At 44.7% G+C, this 17,687-nt stretch overlaps 1 protein-coding gene across 2 annotated transcripts in view; it reads left to right on the forward strand.

The window, feature by feature from the left end:
- SLC5A10 (solute carrier family 5 member 10) overlaps positions 1-17,687 on the forward strand; it is a 111,865-nt gene that overhangs the window by 11,405 nt on the left and 82,773 nt on the right. For both annotated transcript variants that reach the window (XM_054992654.1, XM_054992655.1), the window contains exons 5-6: positions 2,056-2,160; positions 16,474-16,579. In XM_054992654.1, the coding sequence (XP_054848629.1) occupies positions 2,056-2,160; positions 16,474-16,579 (211 nt within the window). The remainder of the gene's footprint in view (positions 1-2,055; positions 2,161-16,473; positions 16,580-17,687) is intronic.

Below are 17,687 nucleotides of genomic sequence, written 5' to 3' on the forward strand. Positions count from 1 at the left end.
AAAATGTTGAATATTGAGCAAGGCATCAGTTCAAGCCACCACCCACAAACCGACGGGCAATCCGAAAAAACAAACCAAATATTAGAACAATTCCTTCGTTGCTACATCAATTTTCAACAAGATAATTGGGTGGACCTCCTCCCCTTGGCCGAGTTCTCATATAACAACAGTGTACACGCTTCTACGGGGGAGGCCCCCTTCAAAATTGTCTACGGAGCCCACTTCAATCCCTTCCCGTTGGACGCGCCCCCTCTCCATTCCTCCAAATTGCCAGATGTATCTTCATGGTGGGGGGAGGCGACACAGCAATGGACTCTTATTAAGAAGCACCTCGAAAAAGCCAAACTGGATTACAAAAAATACGCAGACCGCCATCGTGTGGCCGAGTGGGAATTACAACCCGGAGATCATGTGTATATTTCCACAAAGAATCTGAAACTAGCTCAGACAAGCCGCAAACTCGCTCTGAAATTCCTAGGACCTTTTCCTGTGCGCAAGATAATAAATAAAGTGACTGTTGCTGTAACTTTACCCAAGAACCTGCGCCATGTGCATGATACGTTCCATGTCAGTCTTCTAAAGAGAGCTCCAACCGACAACAAATGGCACGTCAAAGCTCCACCCATTCCAACTTTGATTGACGACCAAATACACTATGAGGTACAACAGATCTTGGACTCTAAACTCAAACGAAATCAGCTTTTTTACCTCATTAGATGGAAAGACTTTGATTCTGGTTACGATGAATGGGTGAACTCTGCACATGTTCATGCTCCTAGATTAACCAAAGCTTTTCATGCTCGCTACCCATATAAACCAGGGGGGGATTTGTTTTAAGGGGGGCAGAATGTCAGGTCCAGTGTATACCTAAACTGTACTGACTCCATTTTCTAATGCTTCTAGTGTTTGAGTGTTTTCTTCCTAGGTGCACCAGTTCCCAGGCACCATTCCCACCGGAGGAGACTGTTTTGTCTAACGCCGTTCCACCAAGCATTGGCCTTGAGGGAGAGCAGCTTCCCAGGACTGAGAGATATTGTTTTGAGAACTGTGGGGGGAGGCTGATCCAGATGGGTATTGTTACTCTGTACCTTATGCTTACCCTTCATTGGTAACAATGATCATGTACCATCCTGAGTCTCCTATTCAGGACAGTGGACTATAATGGACCTTTTCTGCAATAAAGTTTCCTTTTCCAGACACTGGACTTGTGTTTGCCTCTAAAGGGAACCCGGTAGAGAGTGCCTTATTTAGCCACAGTCTGACACCCAGATGGTGATCCCTGTACCACACTCATTAATCATGTCTCTGTGTAGTGGATGTTGCTGGACCCTACCTCCATTTTCTGGCCCGGCTTTCCTGTTCCTCCCATGGTCTGACCAGAAGGAGAGGGGCTTAGCTCACCCATGTCCTTTTTGTGCCCACTGCCTATGCTCTGCTGCTGGGAGCAGGTGGATAGTTGCTGCATCCTTGGCTGCCCACCCAGCTCTTTTCTGCACATCCCCAGAGGCTTACAAACCTGGCTCAAAATATTATTTATTTATTTATTATTCATTTTATTCATTCATTCATTCATTCAATTTATAGCTCACCCTCCCCACGAGCAGGCTCAGGACAGGTTACAACAGTAAATAAAATTACAGTAAATAGACAATAAAATCACAAACTCATTTTTCACAGTGTAATTACCAGTAACCTAAATAGTTTCTGTAGGTAATGTGATACTGCCTCCCTCTCACTGTTCTTGGGGGAGAGGGTCACTGTAGTTCATTGGTGCCTGTGTTGCTCTTTATCTCTTGTGGAGAGACAGTGTGGCGTAGTAGTTAATGTCAGAATATGATCTGGGAAACCCAGATTTGACTCCTGGTTCTGCGGGGGAAGTGGGCCAGGCGACCTAGGGCCTGTCACGTACTCTCAGCCTCATTTACCTCACGGGGTTGTTAGGAGGATAAGGTGGAGGAGGGGGGCATGCTGTAAGCCACTTCTGGTCCCCTTTGAGAAGAAAAGTAATAACGAGGTAATAATACGAATGTTTTTTCCTCTTTTTGCCTCGACCAGATTGTCACCATGCCAGAGTATCTCCAGAGGCGATTTGGTGGAGAGAGAATCCGAGTGTATCTTTCAGTCCTGTCGCTCTTGCTGTCTGTTTTCACTAAGATATCTGTGAGTGAGTCATGGTGAGCTACAATGATGCCTTACTGCTATGCTGTGCCAATATAACATTTAGTAACCTTCAACTCCTTGCTTCTCCTACTCATTGTGTGTATGCTACAATAAAATAATTGCTGGAAATACTTGGCCCCACAATGATATTACTAGGCACTATGGTGACCTGATGTCTGGGTTTGGATGAGCCCTGGTGTAATGGATGTGAGAAGATAAAAGGAAAGTATTCATTCAAGAAGCAGTCCTGTTTTTGCGCTCAGCCCCAAGTTGTTTTCTTTTGCGAATGGGGTGTGTGTGTGGTGTGTGTGTGTGTAGAGAGGGGGGTTTACCCCTTCTGCCATTTTGTTTCTGAGAAAAAGCCGCTGAGGGGCTGTTACTCCTGCTGGAGACAACTTACAGGTACCTGGAGTTTTCTACATTTGGGAAGTGGAGAGGGGGCATAAAAGCAACTCAGGGGTGGCTCTTTCTAGTGGGAAATTGGCTAGGAGGAAAATGTTAATGTTTCCTTCTCTCCTCACACCATTCTCTTCCTTGATAAATCAATCCTGGTCACTAAGTTAGCAAAAGAAACACCATCAAATTGTAACGTGTAGTGTGAACTGCTCTGTTTGCAAAGGACGGTTCTGGTTGTAATGCAGCTATTTTCTCAGCAGGGGGAGCTCTTGGTTAAGCTACCCTCCCAATCAGCACCTTTCTAACATCCCTTGCAAATTCTTTCTGACATTTCACCTGTCCATAAGGCACCCCCTCTGTACCATCACTTGTATATCAGAGAAAATTTAAAAGTTAAGTCTACAATTTGTTTCTACCAAGCCAGGGTTTAACTCTTTGGAGTGTGATCCAGCCAGAATTCAAAACTTGTACATTAATTGATTTAAATGAGAGATTTAAGCATTGTTCAATTTTCCCAGTTGAACTGTTGCTGGTAGCTTGAGCATACTTACCTTTGCCTGGGTTGTGCCTGTTATTGTACCTTTTATTTTTCTGAGTCCTATAAACCATTTTGAGGATCATTAATGGATCAGAAATTAAGTAGATTATATATATATATTTTTTAAGTGTGATGTAGTGTTTAGAGTGTCAAACTGCCTAAATTAGACCCAGCTTTGAATTCCACACTCTGCTGTAAAGCCAGTCATACCCTCTCAGCCTAACTTGCCTCACAGGGTTGTTGTGAGGATAAAATGGAGGAGAATGGTATAAGCCACCTTAGGTCTCTACTGGGGAGGAGGGTGGGTTAGAAATGAAGTAAGTAAATTCTGTTCTGCTCAGGAGTGGAGCTGGTGGGCCAAACTTTGTGGCCGGTGAGTCCATCCACTCTTGAATGTTTTTCTGTTGCATCAGGCCATCAATCCCCGTAGAGCAGTTTTGTTTGATCTATCTGATTTTCCCAGCCAACTGGTGGTGCTGAGTTGTTGAACTTGGGGCCTTCTGCATATGAATTTTGAGCTCAGTGGGCTTGATTCTTTGATTTTATAGAAGTGACAATGAGATGGCAGCTTCAGGCTAATTTCTGGTGTGTGTTTAGGCAATGAATGGAGATGTGGAAAGTGAGACGAGGTGAGGAAGCCGGGTCAGGCATACCTAGGTGATGGAATCCTGTCTTGTTATCAGTAGGATATGAATTTGAGCTTCTAGTTGATTGGGGTGGAGAAGCTAGAGGGAGGCGGCGTGATTCAGGCAGTCTCTGTTAATTGCTGGCCTCTGTCCTGCGTAGAACTTAGATGTCTTATAAGAGTTAATACAGTGTGCTAATAGAGTGAGCAGTGACCCACTGTGGTGTAGTGGTTAGAGTGTTGGGATAGGGAGACCCAGGTTCAAATCCCCTCTCGGTCATGGAAATTTGCTCAGTGACCTGGAACCAGTCATAGACAGCATAATTTACCTCATAGGGTTGTGTGAATAAAACAGAGGAGAACGATGTAAACCACTTTAGAGTCCCCATTAGGGAGAAAAGTGTAGTATAAATGAAGGAAATAAATAATTTTAAATCCATGAATTTATGAGATGATCTTACAATTTTGTCAGCCTCAGCCCATTATCTACAACATGGGATAATAATACCTTTTGGGGTGGTCGTAAGGCATGCTCATGTAACTGCAAGCTATATGAATGTTAAATGCTGTCATTAATGTTAGGATATCCAAACTTACAAGCGTCTTTTGTGGGGTTTCCCCAGACAAGTCCATTCCCTTGTGGAAAGATTAGTGTTCAGTTTTTAAAAAACTGATTCCCAGCCAGTTCTAGACACGCTGAGTGGCCGCTCTTAGCTCTCAAATCTTTTGGCCTCAGTTTTTCATCTATGAAATGGGAAGAACTACTGGCCTGCTGCTCAGGTTTGTTGTGAAGATGGGTGAGATTTTGTGATCCAGTTGGGTGCTGATAAAGCATGTGAAGCATGGGTTGACTGCTGTGGTTTGGGAAATTTAGAGAGGACACAGAAATGGAGAAACCGGAGATCGGTGTAGCAAACTGCTTGAAGGGATGCAATAAGGTTAATTGACAGAGGGCAAGATAGGAAAGTGGCTTGATTGTGCAGTGCAATAGTAGACTTTTTGCCATCTTTAACCAAAGAGGAAGAACTAAGTGCCAAGCTACAAGTGACGAATGACACTTGAACAGCAAGTGAACAGACTGACATGTATTCCTCCCTGTTCACTTGCCCACCACTCAATCACGTAGTCTGTTCACTTGCCGTTCAAGTGTCATGATTTGTCACTAGGGTTGCCAGGCCCCCTCAACCGCCAGGCAGGGGGATAGGGGCCTGGCATTTACCTTGAGGGACAGGGAAGTGATGTCATCACGCAGCTCCTGGGAGCATGCCCAGGCTCCGCAGGGGCTCAAATCGGGCCCGATCCGCACTAAAACGGGCCCATTTTTGAGGCGCTGCGGAGCGCAGGAGTGTTCCTACGCTCTGTAGCACCTCAAAACGGGCCCGATCCGTGGCAGAACGGACCTGTTTGGGGGCTCTGCGGAGCGCAGGAGCTCTCCTTGAGGAAATGTTAGGCAGGTTGTTGCTGATGGAACATGAGGTGCCCCTCATGTGGTGGTCCATCAAGTCCAGCATCCCGACTTACACAGTAGCCAACAAGTTGTCTTGAAGAGCCAACGAACAGGGCATAGAGTCTGAGGCCTTCTCCTGATGGTATCCAGAGGCTGGCTGCCTCCTTAGATGGAGGTTCCTATTCGTCACCATGACTAGTGGCCATTGATAGACCTCTCTTCCATAAATCTGTCTAACCCCCTTTGAAGCCATTGAACCTCCTAGCCATCGCTACCTCCACTCCGAGTGAATTCCATCGTTTAATTATTATCGAGTAAAGAAGTATTCCCTTTTGTCTGTCCTGATCATGTTTTCCAACAATTTCATTTGATGCTCTTGAGTTCTAGTATTATGGGAGAAAGAGAAAAGGCAGCCATTGTCCACTTTTTCCACCCCATGCATAATTTTATTTTATTTTTTAAACTTTTTATTTTGCATTTTTATATAACTTTTTCCAAAACTACAAATAACCAAATTAAACAACAGCATAATGGGCAATACGTGGAAGAGATGAAAACCTTGATGTTTTAACAAACAGCCAATACTCATGCATAATTTTAGAAACCTTTATCTTGTCTCTTCTTAGCCATCTTTTTTTCTAGGCTGAAAAGTCTGAGTTTTTAACCGTTCTACATAGAAAAGGTGCTCCAGTCCCTCTGTCATCTTCGTTGCCCTCCTTTGCCAGTTCTGCAATATCCTTTTTGAGAGACACTGACCAGAACTGTACACAGTACTCCAAATGAGGGCATTGCCATAGATCTAGATGGGCCCAATATTTACTTTATTTTTCTCTCTTCCTCCAGTGAACTCAGGGCAGCATGCCATGACCCTCTCATTTTATCTTTACAACAACCCTATTAAGTAGGTAATGCCTCCTATGAAAATAATAAAATGTGGACACTGAGATGGAAGAATCAGCGGTTTCTCCTCATTTTAGGTTGCATCCATTTTCGCAGATTGGAGGCTTTTTTGCACACAGGACAGTGCCTCCAGGGTAAAAGGGTCTTAGGTAGCCAGCACTGGGAGAGATCTTTCTCTTTTGGAGACCCTGGATAGTCTGCCAGTCAGAGGAGTGGTAACATTATAAGCAGTGCAAGATGTGCTGAACTTTTCACCAGCATCAAATTCCTGGCATAAGGTTCTGCCAAGTATATTCAGACTTTTCTGTGCTGTTGTCTTTGGGGTTTCTTGTCACACCTAGGTGTGACTTCGGAATTTCGGTCCATTGTTATCCCAGCTTTTCTTGCTGGCCCTGCCTTGGGTCTTTTCTTTGGTCAAATGGTAGCTTCTTTTAGTTTCCAAAGGACATATTTTCTCCTGCCCTCCCCAGAGGCTGGGCCTTTTATTAATGGCATTGCATCTTCTCTTAGTCATTTGCTTATTCAGCCATGGAGTGACTGGTTCGGTCCAGGAGATTAAATGAGCTTCTACCCCATTCATGGGGGATTTGGATAATCATGTTGACGGCAAATGTTTGAGACGAAAATCTGAAAACTCCGGGGCTGTATGACAGTTCAGAGACAGAGAGACAGTTCAGGTCTGAGATTCTGATTTGGGTTCCCTCTTTCTTCCTAGGGCATGCAGACTGCCTTGTGACAGGTCTGTTCACGTCAACCAGGAGCATGGGCCCCTGCGATGCACCTGTTATGTGCCGTCACCAATCACCATCTCATGTGAATGAGGTAGTGTGTGGTTTTTCCATGTGGGTACATCTTGCGTGAATGGAAACTGTACCTGTATGGAAAATCCACGCTTTGCCAAGTTCATTTGAGGTAGTGACTATACATATTGTGTGTATTGTGGGGAACTCACATGCTCCCAGTATGTTTGGGAGTGGGCTCCTGGTTCACATGAACTGAATATAAAGTCTGCACCGCCCTAAGATGTTTGGGGTTTGTGACCTGGCCATCAGCAGGTGTATGGCATGGGTAGACCATGAAGCGGTTCCTTCTGTGCTCCAGGGACAAAGTGCTCAAACTTAGGAGGCAGATCAGAATCAGGTGGCTTATAAGGCCAGATTGGACTCTGGCGGTCTCTAGATTCTTGCTCGAATGGGAAGTGGAAAGGTGGGAACCAGCTGCCTTGGGAAGTGGTGAGCTCCCCTTCACTGGCAGTTTTCAAGAAGAGGCTGGATGAATATTTGTCAGGGATACTTTAGGCTCATCCTGCATTGGGCAGGGGGTTGGACTAGAAGGTCTGTATGGCCCCTCCCAACTCTGTGAGTCTGTGAACTGCAATACAGTTGGTGTGAGAGTGCAGTGGAAAGATGGCCAGCAACTCCCTTCCTGAGCCAGGCACATAGAACCTCCATATTCAGAGATAGTATACCTCTGAATGTCAGTGATTCAGGACCAGCAGCCAGGGGGTCTTTGGCATCTGTACGGGGACCTGTTGTGGTACCTGGTTGTTGGAGTTGAGAAACAGGATGCCAGACTAAACAGACCATGGTACTGATCCAGCAGGGCTTTTCTTTTGGTCTTGCTGGTAGAATCTCCAGTCTGAGACACCTGATGTCTTACATTCCACTGGAATGAAAACCAATAAAGAGCAGGACATGTTTTGATTTAAGATCTCCCCATGGGTAATTCAAGGATAACTTTCTTGGAAAGGAACGGGGGGCAGGGGGGGGGCTTAAAATATCTTTGCACCTTATTAGAGGTTTTTCTTTTACTGCCTGTCTCAGATCTTAGTAAAAGATTCCATGAGCTCATATGTGGAGCTCTGATTCTTCCCCCCGCCCCTTTGCCGGGAGCCGTTGGGTCTGACTTCAAAGGTCTTTACTGCAGTTCTTGTTTTATGAATGGCTAATACCTGATTTTTTTTAATGAGACTGCTGTTGCATTTATAAGTCATCTTAATGAACCCATGTCATGTTCTTTCCCCGCTCATCCAATCTAAATTATACAGGGAGAAAGTGCTGGGGTCATGTTTTGCTATTCCAGAAAGCTGGAATTATTATTTTTAAAATAAGGCCCAGGCAGCTGCTAACAGCTTATAGAATCCCTTCTACTCCCTACCCAAATAATTATGATTTTTTTTCTGGGGGCTCTCTTTTGCCCATGGAGCCTGCCAAACCTAGGTGGCAAGGCAAGGGGGAATTAGAAACATTTATGGAACAGGAATAGGCATATGAAAAGCTGTTAGCCCTGTTAGGTTACTGGAACCTCCATGTGTACAGACAGTCTATCTCTGACAATAAATTGCTGAGTTGGGTGGGATGAACAACAGAGGATGCTGGATTTTAAAAAAAGATTCCTATAAATGTTGGACTACATGAATCCAGCAAGGCTATAAGATGAAGGAAAGGCCAAGATTTATTTTAGTTTTTGAAAACATTTCTATCCAACCTTATCTCCTAGGGAGTCAGTATAGTGTAGTGGTTAGGATTTCAGACTAGGATCTAGAGGAAGGCCTAGGTCTGAATCTTTGCCATGGAAGCTTGCTGACTGACCTTGGGTCAGCCACACCCTCTCTGGCTAGCCTACTTCATAGGGCAGTTGTAAGGATAAAATAGAGGAGGGAAGGAAGAAGAGGATGTAACTCTGTTTAGCTTCTCTCTGGGGGAAAGTGAGGTTCAGATATCTAGATAAACAGTTTGAAGACCTTGGTTTCCTCTTCACCTTGGCCTTGCCTTCCTGTGCCCACCTTGCCTTACACTTGACAACATCTTTCTCCGTCCTCAGCAGAAGGCAACTAGTTTTGGAAAGCACACATGTGAGTCCTGTCTGATGTTCAGGGCTTATGAGGTCAGGACTCTGGCTCCCACAAACAGTGAAAGGAATGTGGCATTGGAAACCGCCTTTGTGGCGTCACCATGTCTCTCTGTCACCCTAAGTGGCTGGATCAAGGATTGCTGCACCATTCCGGCCTAGTTGGAAGACACGAGGCCTGTGAGGAAGTGGATACATGTCTTTGTCTGGCTTTGGAGGCATGTCCTGATGCCTCAGAGCCCTGAGGCAAGATGCGCTCAACTAGGTCACCCCAGTTTTTACAGTCTTTGTTGGCTCTCAGAGAATCCTCACACCTCGAGCATGGATGAGCAGTGTGCGTCACACTCGCTTACACTGGAGCAGCCCATAATCTTGTGAAGAATGTTAATGCTCAACTGCCTGTGATGTGGTAGAGGTGTGAACTGAGAACAGAAGCTGTGCCTCATAAAAACAAGGCCACTGGCCCACATGTGCTTGGAAGGGTGCAAAGTCATAGCTGTCCCTTTCTGAAGGCTCGAGGGGGAGTTTTAAAACAAATACTGCATGAAATACCTCCATAAAAGTATATTCAAGTTCAGCTGAACAGCCAAAAGCCTCCTATTAATACAAATACACCCGATACTCTCTCCCCTGCTTTATGCCATACATTAAATCCTTACTAAAGGTTGTTTCAAATTACAACCATTGTGGTATAGTGGTTAGAGTGTTAGGGAGATCTGGGTTCAGATTCTGGCTAGCTCTAACCTACGTCTCAAGTTTGTTGTGAAGATAAATGGAGTTAGAAGAGAAGAACATGTACCATACTGTGCCCTTTGGACAGAAGGATGTGCTAAAAAAATAATATATTAATGTGTGTGGCCATTGGTTTGATGTCTAGAGGCTGTGGCAAGTATATGTGAATGAGCCATTCACTAATCCAGCAATACACAAAAGTTGCAAACCACCCTGGGAACAGTGCAGAGGTTCTTAGGCACCTATTGAGAGCTAAACTTCAGTGAAAGACTATCTCGTTGCAAGGTAGGACGCACATGGACAAATGAAGCTACTTTATACTGAGTCAGACGATTGGTCTATCAAGATTAGTCTTGTCTACTCAGTCTGGCAGTGGCTCTCTAGGTCTCAGGTGAAGGTCTTTCACATCACCTCCTACCTGATCCTTTCCCCGGGAGATGTTAGGGATTGTACTTGGGACCTTCTGCATGCCAAGTAGATGCTCTGCCACTGAGCCACAGCACCTCCTGTTTAGTTGCTAGGAAGAACATAAATTGGCTGAATCCACACGTCCCAGTGTTGTGCTAAACTTCTGGAAGTTTGCGCTAAACTTCCAGAAGTATAGCATCCTTCTAGCGCGATTTCTGACTCATCACGCCACAAGTCAGCAATTGCACTAGAAAGACGCTATACTTCTGGAAGTTTAGCGAAAGTTTAGTGCAAAACTAGGACGTGTGGATTCAGCCACTGTCTTCATTTCAGGCAGTTAAACCTTGACAGAGTGTTTCTCAAATGTATTGAACCCAAGTCCCCTTTTAAAACATACTCTGCTCTCCAAGGTCCCCTCATCATTTTTCTGCTCCCCTTGCATGTGGACATGTGCATGTAGCTTGCATGGATATGTGGTTTGAGGTCCTGGTTCCGATCCTGATCCCAGCATGGGCACATGAAGAGGTACAGAACAGGATTTTGCCCTGTGAGTTTCAGCTGATCTGACCAATAGTATGGGGGTGAAAGTTTCGGAGAGATTTCATGGTGGTGATGAGCCGACATGGAAAGGCCTTCTCCTTGTGAGGGTGAAGTCTCGTGAGGAGGGAGAAGGGCAGGTCTAGTCGGCTTGTTTGAAATTTCAGGTTGCTGCAGGAGAGGGTGTGTTGGGCATGCTTCAGCTGGCACCAAGTTCTGGTTTACTTATGTTGATTCCTTGACCTGATTTAAATTAGATCTGATGGTGTGAGAACGGTGGTAGTTGAGAGCCCTGTTTTCAAACAGTTCTAGAAGAACCTCCATGGTTCTCCAGAACTGTATCAGAGTTTCTTTAGTGTGAAGATCAGTAGTTGTGAAAAATATATGATCCAGCTACCCTTAATGACCTGGGGCAGTTCCGATTTTCTGGGCCCTGTTTGGGGTAAATAACTGTTCCTATTTTTGCCTTTGGGGAATATCTTGTTAAAATTGTCAGTATGGGATGCCGGGATGGTCATTCTTCTGCCTTCCCTAGAGTTGCCACATATTAAATCAGGGGACCTGATGCATCACCTCTAGTGTCAATGCAAACTTATGACCATAAAGGCACCCTGCTGAGCCCGCCTGCTGGCAATTTATGCTGTGGCTGTTGAGGTCTATTTTGAGCGGTTGTTTTATTTGGAAAATACAGGCCACCTCTCCAGAGACCTGCTTGACATGGCTCACAATGAACACACTAACAGAAACCATTAAAGTGTGTCCGTTATAAACAAACCAAAGCATTAAAAACTGAGTGAGGGCATAAAACAGTATGGACAATCCTGGAAGAGGTGGTCTTTCATGTACCCTGGTCCCACTTCGGATCTTAATTGTAAGAACAAGCACTTTGAATTGTTCCTGGAAACAGGCAGGCAGCCCTGTAGATCTTTCAGCACAGATTATCACCTCTTTGAGGATAATGTTGCTCTTTTGTTATACCTTTTCCTAAGACAACCCTCATGGCTTTTAAGTGAGCGGGAGGCAGGCCATGGCAAAGTAAATTAATACAGCACATAAAAGATAGGGAGTGAGCCTTCAGCGGTTTTTCATAAGGGAAGTGGTCCTTTTGTTAGTGATCCATGGCAGGAGAATTGGAGGGTCTTAGAAATGTGTCCCTGGTTTTTCTCCTGAAACGTTGGACAGTATAGAACAAGATTCTTTCACAGACAATTTGGTGGCTTAAGACTGCTCTAGCCCCTGTGCCCCATGATAAGGGGGGGGGGCACACGCTCGGGTCTGGCTAGTGGCTGGGCGTGTTCTAAAACATGACCTGGTTTTCTCTGTAGCATACAGAGTGTTCCTTGGCAGATATATCAACCTGGAAAGGATTCAGGTTTAGCAAGTATAATACCAAAATACATAAAGTCACCATCAAAATAATATGGAGTTCAACGCCACAACACTTGACTACCATAATATTTAAAATAACTGAACAGACTTGCCAAATGCAGGATGGAAAACCTCTTCAGAGAAAAGATTCCATACAACAGGGGCAACCACAGGAGGAAAAAAAGCCCAACTGCTGTATTTCACATTTATTTATTATTTAAGCATTTATATCCTGCCTTTCCACATAGTCCAAGGTGGCTTATACCACACGGGGGCCGTTTCCACACAGTTTACCTTGTTGTGGAAAATAGCGAAATCTCACGCGAAATCTCGCGAGAAGACACTGTTATCACACAAGAAGATGTGATAACAGCGTCTTCTCGCGTGATTTTGCGTGAGATTTCGCTATTTTCCACAACAAGGTAAGCTGTGTGGAAACAGCCTCTCTCTCTCTCTCTCTCTCTCATATATTGGGGATGCCCCCAGCAGTTCCTGCTGTTCTGACCTGAATGGGTATGAAGAAAGAAGGCCTTTTGGGTACATGGGCCTCAGGAAGAGGTTTTTAAAAGTTGCAAACTAGCCCCTTGAATTTGAACCTGGACGCAAACAGGTAGACACTGAGGCTGGTATAAAATAGATTATTATCAGGAGCTAAGCAGAGCATGCTGCCTAGTTTCCTGTTCAATTCAAGATTATTGATTATTACCTATATAATCATTCATGGCCTAAGGTCCACATACCTGCAAGACTGCCTCTTCCAGTATATGCCATGCTGTGACAGCTGTGCTTATCTGAGCAAGGCCTTTTGGAGGTGCCACCCTGCAACTGGGGAAGATCAGGAGATATGGAGTTCAACGCCACAACACTTAACTACCATAATATTTAAAATAAATAGGGGAAGATCAGGCCTTCCCCTACCCAAGCATTCTCTATCATGGCTCCCACCTGGTGGAAAGGCTTGCCTGAGGAGGTCGGAAAGAATCTCTCACTCCCATCTTTCCATCAAAGGTGCAACATGGAATTTTTCAGGAGGAATGTATGTGTACTATTTTTAACTTCTATTTTTTTAATAGGTCCACTGTGAGGAGTTTGGCTCACTCAAACTCCAGGCAACATTTGGGCCTGGTAGGGGTGACAACAACTCCAAGCCGGGAAACTCCTGGAGATTTAGGGGGTGGAGCCTGAGGAAGACGGTTTGGGAAGGGGAAGGAGCTCAGCAGGGTAAAATGCCATACAGTCCAGACTTGGATGCTGCCATTTTCTCCAGAGGAACTGATATCTGTTCAGAGGCAGGTGGTGGGTGGGATTTCTTTTTCTCAGTTGCTTTTTTAGTTATTGCAGTTGGTTCCTCTTATTCTCTTTTCCTCTTCCAAAAGAAGAATTCTCTTTGATTGCTCAGTTTATCTCCGAGGGTATTTTTTAAATTTTATTTTATTTATTTCGATTTATAAACCACCCATCCTCAGGGACTCTGGGCTGTACTATCTGATAACATAGTTTCTGTCTCCACAACACAATGGTGTTCTGTGCACCCTTTTGTAACTTCACCTATTTCAGTCTTACCTTCCTCCCAAGGTAGGAGATTAGTTGTAATTCCAGGAGAACTCTAGACCCCACCTGGAGGTTGGCAACCCTAAGTTGGGCAGCTCCTTTCTGAATGAGTTGCAGCATCCAAGTAGCCTCTGAAGGCTGCATCTAAGGCCCCTTCCTGAGTTTATAGCTGTGTGAGGCCAATGGTAAGTGTACATTTTGATTGACGCTTCCCTAGGAAGGTAAGTGGAATTTGGATGCTAGTCCTCATGAACATCCGTGTTTTCTGGCAAACTGTACAGGGGTGAAACAAAGCACAAGACCACATATGATCCGATACTGGATACCATGCTGTCCCCACTGCTTTGGCTATGAGGTCCCTTCTAACATTGGCATTGGCGTGGCTCGCCACTCAACTTGAAGACAGTTGTACAACAAATTGGAACAGCTTGCTTTGGAGCCAAGCATGCCAAAATAACTTGGCAATGTTTTCAAAGGCAGGGCAGGTGCCAGAGGAACAAATCCATTCAAGTCAGAGAGTGAAAACATTAGCTTCGCCCCACCTGCCGCCTTCCGTGTTGCTGTCTTTGTCATCTTGCCTGGAGGGAGCTGGAGGCCAGTTAAACTGCTTGCTGAGCCTGCAGAAAATGGCAGTAGGGGAAGCGGGGAGGAGACCAGCCTCCCTAGGAGGAGGCAATCTTGAAGTGTCTCATGTCATGGAGTTCCAAAGGCGAAACTCTAAGAATGACCTGAAGAACCATCCTTAACTTTTCTTGGCGAAGAGAGGATTAAGTTAGGGTGAGGGCTTAGATTCTGACAGACATGAAACCCTCTGAATATCTTTAAGAAAGGCACCGTAGTCGTTCACTTTAACCAACCTCACAGGCCTGGTATGAAGTTAAAAATAGGATAGTCGCTATGCACACAAAACCCTGATTTTGTTGGGGAAAAGTTGAGACAGAATCATTTGTACAGCGCTTGGTCAACGTATCTGGTGTTTTAGAGTACCAAAAAACAAGTTTCTGTCTTAGAGGATTTATTGTCTTAAAACTAGACTAAGGGAGAAAACACAAGGGTGGGGTGGGCCTAAACAGGGAACGAATCCATGTTCATTCCTGTTATACTTTTGTAGGCTTAGTACTTGACTACAAAATAGTATTTCTGAGTGTTTCCTCTGATCTGCAGGTTTTGCCAGAGCTACATGCTCAGGGAGATCCCAGATAAAGCTTAGGTTCTTAGGCACATGATGGCTTATTTGGGTCAGAACTGTGGTGTGCAGGGAGGGTGCGCTTAAGACCTTGCACTGTTTTCCTGACCTGAAACTGCCCCAGGGACCCACTAATTGCTATTTGTTGGGGGAAATTATGTGTACTGATGAGTGATGAGCTCTGTGTAAACTTCCCCAGAAAGGCAAATATTGGATCCTTGAGGCAGTTTCAGATTGGAGAAAAGGTACGGGGACAACGTTGAAATTTACTTTTCCTGTGAATTATGGTATTGATTCCAGACAGTCCCCGTGCAGTTGACAATCTAAGATATTTTTGGGACTCCTGGGTCCTGTCAACCAAACACATATGATAGGACCAGTATGTGTTTGGTTGACAGGATCCCAGGAGGCCCAAAAATGGAAAAAGAGGATGCTTAGAAGTTGCAGTGTACTAGCCTTAAAACCTTTTACTTCACAGAGTGGCTTGGTCTGCTTTCTTTTGTCCTTCACCTCAGTGAAGAAGAGAACGCTCTTGAGCATGTGGAGAGTGCCGCTCCTGCCCGCTGAAAAAGCCCCATAGTGATAGTGCTCTTCAATAGTTCCGGTTCATTTCAGAGAGGTTTATGTCGTCTTGGTGGTTTCTGTACTGTAGGCCTTACTTTTTTGTGTTTGGTCAAAATATTTCTCTGTATCCGGGTTTCTTTCTTTTTTTAGTTGTTTTACAGCCTGCTCTTAGCCTGAGACCTGTTTCATTAACATTATTTCAGACTACTCTTTTTGTTTTGTGTGTCCTGGCTTGGCTTGTTTTTATGGATCTGTTCCACTGGTTTGGCTGATTTATTGACTTGTTTTTATTATGTGATTTGTTGTCCAGAACTTGTTTAATTTTTTTAGACATGAGCTGCCTTGAGCAGGTCTTAGAGTGGCAGGGTATAATTTTTGGCTGTTCAAGGCACAGGAACCCATAGAAAGGCAGGAGGGTAACTTAGTTCATGCGCTGTAAGTGCAAGCAAAAATCAATTCCAGTGCTAATCTGACAGGTAGAAATTCAACCGGAAAAGCTATTTCCTAGCACTGGAATAGCTTCACACCACACAGTGTAAAGAGTTTACAATTTAAAGTACAATATAACTCTGAAGCACTTTTTGGAGTGGAATTGAAACTGGAGTAGAGTGTTTCAATAGAGGGACTGGAACTGCAGACTATACTGCTAAAATGTGTTATCTGTTACTATATGTTTTCATCTTGCTCTTGTTGCATATTTCTACTTCTTTAATACCATTTCTTATTGTTTAGCATGTCATGTTTAATACTTATGCCTTATTTCAGTTTTCTGCAATCCTCGCCCTGTTACATTATTTATGAGAGCAAGATTTGAGTCCAGTGGCACCTTAAAGACCAATGAGATTTCCAGGGTTCCAGGACCAACCAATATTTCCAGTAGTGCTTTAAAGACCAACAAGGTTTCCAGGCTTGGAGCTTCGACTCTTGAAAGTTTATACTCTAGAAATCTTGATGGTCTTTAAGGCGCCACTGAACTCAAATCTTGCTGTTCTATTGCATACCAACACAGCTGCCCACCTGAAATTATTTATTTGGTGTCTCCTCACCCTGTTGACTGTACTGACCGATTTTACATAATCCTCAAAAGTCTCGGCGAGGAAGGCAAACTATAAATAACAGAAGTATAACAACTTTAAAAATAAAAATCAGATGGATGTCCTTGGTCTTTGTCCAATACCTGATCAGGATCCTGGCTCTGCTCTATCTTGCAGACAGATCTGTATTCAGGAGCCCTTTTTGTTCAAGTCTGCCTGGGATGGAACCTCTATCTCTCTACTGTCTTGATGCTGGCCATCACTGCGGTTTACACAATTGCAGGTAAGGTGCCTGAAGTTGTCCCAAATGTGACTTAAAAGTTGGCCTTGGATCAAACCTCAAACACACACAGCCTCTAGAAGTTTTCCCTCTTTGAAACCTCCTGCCTCTTTCCCTTTGAATTCTGTGCCCGGTGCTTAATCTCTCTGCATGGTTCAGAGGGTCTCTGGATCCTGTACATGTTTGTGGATGAGTCTTTGTGTTTAAAAGATTTCTATTTGGGAAAGACAAGCCAAGCAGGCTAGATAATCAGGTTTGGTATAACTGAGCTCCTGGGATCCTTGCTAAATAAAAACTCACATACGTTGAAACTTAGACAAGTTTCACACATTCAAAAGACACGTTTCACACATTCAAAAGACACAAATTCATATCTGAAATATATACTAGCAGCAGCCTCGAGGCCAGAGTTGTCGGCATTGTGCCTGCACGAAGATTAAAAGTGTGTCGTAGCCAATACAGCTTGCCTCTTATATAGTAGGATTGGTTTCATTTATCCCCTGCCTTTCTCCTCAATGGGGACCCAAAGTCCTTACATCATTCTGCTTTCCTCTTTTTCATACTTACAACAACCCTGTGAGGTAGTTGAGGATGAGAGTGTGAGGAACTGTTCTCTGTAGATGAGATCAGTTGTGATTCTGAGAGAACACCAGGCTCCATCCTGGACAAATCTACCTGAGTCCATCATGCCCTGTACTTGGACTTAGAGCAGGGCACACACTAACTGAAGAGGGAGCTGCCTAGGGCAGGGGAGGGTGTTCTTAACTCTCCCCAGTCAAGCCTTAGAACCTGAGTTGTGGCAGCCATCCAAGGCCCTTGTCTGCTCCAGTGCTGAATGGTGTGGAAGAGAAGGTGGGGTGATATGGGGCTAGAGGGCTCCTTAGAAGGGACGTGCCATCCACAACAAAACCCTGCACGCCATCACCTAGGGTTCCCAGGTCCCTATACCCTCCCAGCGGAAGGGGGGGGGATACAATACTTACCAGGAGTACGCAGATGCTCCTGGCAGATGTGATAACATCACTTCCAGAAGTGACATTGTCATGCTGACCGTGGGAGCGCTCCCACATTCCCAAAATGAGCCCCTCCCAAAAGCATTGTCAGCAAGATC

Source organism: Eublepharis macularius, chromosome 12, assembly GCF_028583425.1.
Source record: "Eublepharis macularius isolate TG4126 chromosome 12, MPM_Emac_v1.0, whole genome shotgun sequence".
In the NCBI taxonomy this organism is placed as follows: domain Eukaryota; kingdom Metazoa; phylum Chordata; class Lepidosauria; order Squamata; family Eublepharidae; genus Eublepharis; species Eublepharis macularius.